Source organism: Tupaia chinensis, unplaced genomic scaffold (assembly GCF_000334495.1).
Source record: "Tupaia chinensis unplaced genomic scaffold, TupChi_1.0 Scaffold142716_1, whole genome shotgun sequence".
NCBI lineage: Eukaryota > Metazoa > Chordata > Mammalia > Scandentia > Tupaiidae > Tupaia > Tupaia belangeri.
In genome coordinates this window covers 138,634-143,569 of record NW_006202562.1, presented here as the reverse complement: position 1 = coordinate 143,569, position 4,936 = coordinate 138,634, and the positions used below count along the sequence as shown (strand labels likewise).

The following is a 4,936-nucleotide window of genomic DNA, read 5'->3' as shown; positions in this document are numbered from 1 at the left end:
AGCCCCTATAGCAAAAACCTCCCCAAAAAAAAAAAAAATCAACCACATACAAGTCCAGTAGCATATGTCACAGCCTATGTAAAGGGGCGTGACAATGTGCCCAGATATGGGCACTGGGACGCTGCCCAGGCGCCCCCACAAGGAGCTCCTGAAGAGATCAGTCTAGTGGATGAGGCCTGGGGAACCCGGGGAAGCTGAGGTCACCCAAACACAGTGCAAGGACATCACAGCAACCAGTCCCCTTGTCTCCTGAGCACTCAACCCCACGCCAAGCAGGGCTTTCTTCATCACCATGAAATTGTGAACCGTGTATGTGATTGGACTACTGCTTCCAGACACACAGCTCCTAAAATCCTGAGGACCTCACAGTGAGAAGTCTTTTGTAAGTTCACCAACGGCAGGTGGCTGGAGTCCTGCCTTCGGGAGCATCAGGATGGGACTGGCCACCAGAAAGACCAGGTGAAATCAAAGGGTAGAGACTTTCAGCTCCCCCAGGACCTCTGCAGGGAGAGCGCTGCAGACAGATCTGGTTGCTAAAAACTACTGACTGATCAAACAGGCCATAATGAAGCCTCCTCATAAGCCCAAAGGACTAAGTCTGACACAAGCAGGTTCCAGATGGCTGACACGAACAGGTTCCTGGAGGGCGATGTGCCCAGATAGGGCATGGGAACTCTGCACCCCTCCCATCTAGCTCCCTGGCACAAGAGTCTCCCATCTGTCTGCTCACCCGTGCCCTTTGCAATAATCTTTGTAATAAAAGCTAAGTGGACTCCAAGTGCATCCGAGTTCTGTGAGCTGCTCTGGCAAGTTAATGGGACTCACATAGGGGGTGGTGGGAACCCTGACTGACAGCCGGCCCATGAGAAGTAATGGGTGACAACCGATTGCTTGTGACTGAAACTGGGGACAGTCTTGTGGGACTGAGCCCTCAGCCAGTAGGATCCGAGGCTCTTTCCAAGCAGACAGTATCAGAGCTGGGCTGGATCAGGGGGTGCCCAGCTGGAGTCTGAAGGAGAATAGCTATAGGTTTGCTTGTTTGGCGTATGGGAAAAGTTCAACACACCTGGTCACATAAGTATCTTGTGCTAACTGTTGACTGAGAACAGGAAAATCACGTGGTCTTTCCCATATCACATCACCAACCAACTGAACACTGAGGAAGTAATGGTACGAGACCTGTAGGTCGAGGTCATGAGACACGGGGCCTCCTCGCTCTCTCAGGTCACCTGCTCTGGGGAAGTGGCTGCCATGTTTTAAGGACACTCAAGCTACCCTGAGGAGGGCCTGCGTGGTGGATGTGGGCCGCCCACCTGCAGCCCACAGTGCCATCCCAGAAGCAGATCCCCAGCCCCACCGCGTTCCCAAGGACGACAGCACTGGCTGATGCTGGCTGACTACCTCAAGAGGGACCCTGAGCTAGGACTATTCAGCAGCAAGAAGCTGCTCCCAAATTCCAGGGCCAGAAACTGCACGAGATTAGAAAAGGGGGGCACAAGGAGTGAGAGGGAACTGACCCGGAAGCTCACTGTAGAGCAGCTCCTGAACTGGCGGTGCAATCACAACTGGCAACAGGAAAGCCACAGAGGAAGTGTGAGATGGGGGGTGGCTGTCCCCAACAGCCCATGATGCAGGCACAAGTCCCCACACACCCAGGAACCAGGAGTGGGTAGAGGGAGAATCAGGAGCACGAGCAGCCTTGCTCCTTGCTCTCCTGCCTGCGGTTCTTGAAGACCCTGGCCAGCCCTTGGCTTTCAGAGCAAACAGCTGACTGCCCAGGCATGGCTGTGCATCCTGGGAGCCTCGGCAACAGCCACGAGTAGGCCTGGAGGGTTTCCACCCATAGTCAGGCGGCTCGTGAACAGGCTGTCTCTGAGCTCCTCTGTGGACTGCTGCGACAGAGTTTCTCCAGAGTCACAGTGCGACGTCAGGCCCTACCCTACATGGAATCACAGCGGGGATCATGGGCTGTTGGTGCATTCTAAATGCTGAGATGCACAGAGAAAACCCTACATGTCCAACTACAGGGAAAGTCACCAAGTTATCAAAAGACATAATACAACAGCAATTTTGCAAGAAAAAAATGAAATCAGAATGTGTAACTGTGAAGGTACTTCAGTAAGTGTGAGAAAGAATAAAATTCAAGCATGGGTTTATTTTGGTGCAATAATTATACATTTCCAGAGGGCATACGCCAGAGAGAGAAAGAGAACTCCCAGTGGGAACTGGAGGATGCAAGGAATGGGAGAAAAGGAGGGAGGTTTTCTCACATCGTTTACAGATTTTTGTGCAGTTCACCTTTTTAAAAAAAAATTATTATAGGGTGTGTGTGCTGTCTAGAGGTAAGTGAGAAAGGTCACAATGCAACCCACTCCTCTTCCTTCTCCTCTCAGGATTTTGGGCACATATGAACACATGACACGCCTGTTTTTCGAGCCACTGTGTCCAGGACTTGAACCATGCAGTTGACCACCTGGGATCTGGCTGCCTTAACCACCATGCCACTGGCTGGCTCTGTGGTTGACTTTTTTAAATAATAGAGAGTGAAATTGTGAAACAATAACAAACCCAGCTCGCCATACTTCCCCACGTGTCTTCCCTTCCCACGCCCAGCCCCTTATACCTTAATTTTGCTCCCCTCAACCCAGGGCACAGCACCCCCCAATGTTCGGTTGACTTTTTTAAATAATAGAGAGTGAAATTGTGAAACAATAACAACCCCAGCTCGCCATACTTCCCCACGTGTCTTCCCTTCCCACGCCCAGCCCCTTATTCCTTAATTTTGCTCCCCCTCAACCCAGGGCCCAGCACCCTCCAATGTTCAGGGCTGGTGTCATGCCAGACCACCCCATCACCACCACGTCAAGAGTCCTGGCCCTGAGTCAGGACAGCCTCCTGCAGGGAGGAACATGGTGAGTAGGTGAGTTTCCCCACACCCCTTCCAGAGGGGTCTGAGGTGAGTGGGCACTGGGGAGCAAAGCTCAACCTGCCTGGGGGGTGTGGGAGGGATCCCAGGTCACTGTGAACTTGTCTGTAACTTCTGTGGCAGTGACAGCTTCGTCACAGAGAAGGCTTCTTTCACTCCTCTGTGGGACATACCCCTTCAGCATTGGGGAGTCTATGATACTAAACCAACCCTCGAGTGGATTATCTCAGACTGCTGTTTTCTCTTGTATTCTTTTATTTTATATTTTAAATGAAAGTTTCCTCAGTTTAATAGTAAAAGTCAAAGAAAATGTTTCTACCAAGATGTCCTTGGGTGGACTCCCACAGAGCCCTTGTCCCTGCTCTGTCCCCAGCATGGGGTCTCTGCCCACCGTCATGTCCCGGCCCCCCACCACCTGGATGGGGCCAGCCAGGGCAGCCATCAGTGACCAGTTCCAAACCTTCAAGATCTCCTGGCCGTTCGGGATCCCCTCCTGGGCCCACACAGCGACGACCTGCTCGGGCAGAGCAAAGCCAGTGCCGTCATCGATCCCTGAGAGGAGGCGCAGGCCCGAGCACACAGACACAAGGGACGAGGGCGTGGCGGTGAGGCAGCTGCTCTCCTCCGGGACCTGCATGCGGGAAGGGAACACCCTGAGCACACAGCTGTCCCGAGACCTGACATCTGTGTGTGGTTAGCACATGCCTGCCCTCACCAGCCTGTTCTTGGCACCTTGCTGTCCCCAGGAGACCTGATAAGAACTCTGGACATTATCATCAGCTCCTTTTCCTGGACGAGGGTACAGAGACATTGCACCATCACAAGATTCGCCCAAAATCACAAGACTCTGCAGGTGACAGAGCAGGGCTGGGCACCCAGGACTCCTAGTTGTAGAGAGGAAGACCTGGTATTTGGGTGAGATACAGTTCGGAGATGCAGGTTAAGAAAGACTTCAAGGGCTGACTCTAGACTGATGACCCTGCCTCCTGTGCCACAGTAGGGAGGGAAGGGGAGGCATTTTCCTATTGAACATAGCACGTCCCACAGCTGCAGAGACTCACTAAGGAAGCCATGCCCACACTCTGTGCATTATCTTCTGTGACTCCTGGGAGGTGGCTATCCAGTCTGTCCCCACTTTACAGAGGAGCACAAGGCTCAGACAAGGTGAGTGACTCACCCAGTGACATACAGCCAGGGAGAAGCAACCCCAGGTCAGTGCAGAGCTAGAATCTAAGCCACACAGCCACACGCGCTCACATGGCTATGCACACACTCCTGTCCAACCCCTGATGGCTTGGTGTGTGGTAGCACATGTGACAGCACCTATGTCACAGGAGAGTGGCAGCAGTGAATGCTGGGCTCGAGATGGAACTGTCCCATTACCTGGAAATGAGACCAGGGCCTGTCTGGCTTGACCGAGGTGGAAGATTCCAGAAGTGAAGCAGGGTCATGACTGAACAGGCCGAGCTGGAATTCTTGCAGACTCACTCTGCCGTCTCCGTCTTGATCCAGTTTGTTAAACAGGTCTTCGAGCTCCTGAACAAAAGCGGCCACACCTCAGGCTCAGAGGCCAGCCACAGGGGCTCACTAGCCACTATCACCAGTGTCCCCCTCCCTCTGCCTCCAAGCAGCAGCAAGGGCAGTTTGCTGGCCCTTATCCAAACTCAAAGCTGTGGAGGCCAGTATTTTCCCAAGGCCTCTTCCTCTCTGACTTGTGAAACCTACCCAACCTTGAAGGTTGCCACCCTACTATAAGCGGGCATCACCCAAACTTCCCAATTCCATAAATGCTCATCCTGTGTGTACTGGGGCCAGGAGCTCGTGGACACAAGATGTGCACATGAGACCTGGCAGGGCCCCGCAGTCCACTCCCAGCAAGGGCATGAGATTGAGCAAGGCCTAGGGAACTGAGCTGGGACCTGCTCATCATCATAGCCACCCCTCTGCCCCCCAGTCCCACCCAGGAAGATAGTGAGAACAGCCCTGGGGATGCAGGCAGGAAGGGGAAAG

General features: G+C 53.3%; 1 protein-coding gene across 2 annotated transcripts in view; it reads right to left on the bottom strand.

The window, feature by feature from the left end:
- The window catches only part of NINL (ninein like), a 93,202-nt gene that overhangs the window by 62,496 nt on the left and 25,770 nt on the right, over positions 1 to 4,936 (bottom strand). For both annotated transcript variants that reach the window (XM_006163594.3, XM_027766352.1), the window contains exons 6-7: positions 4,310 to 4,462; positions 3,387 to 3,557 (exon numbers count right to left, since the gene is read on the bottom strand). In XM_006163594.3, the coding sequence (XP_006163656.1) occupies positions 3,387 to 3,557; positions 4,310 to 4,462 (324 nt within the window). The remainder of the gene's footprint in view (positions 1 to 3,386; positions 3,558 to 4,309; positions 4,463 to 4,936) is intronic.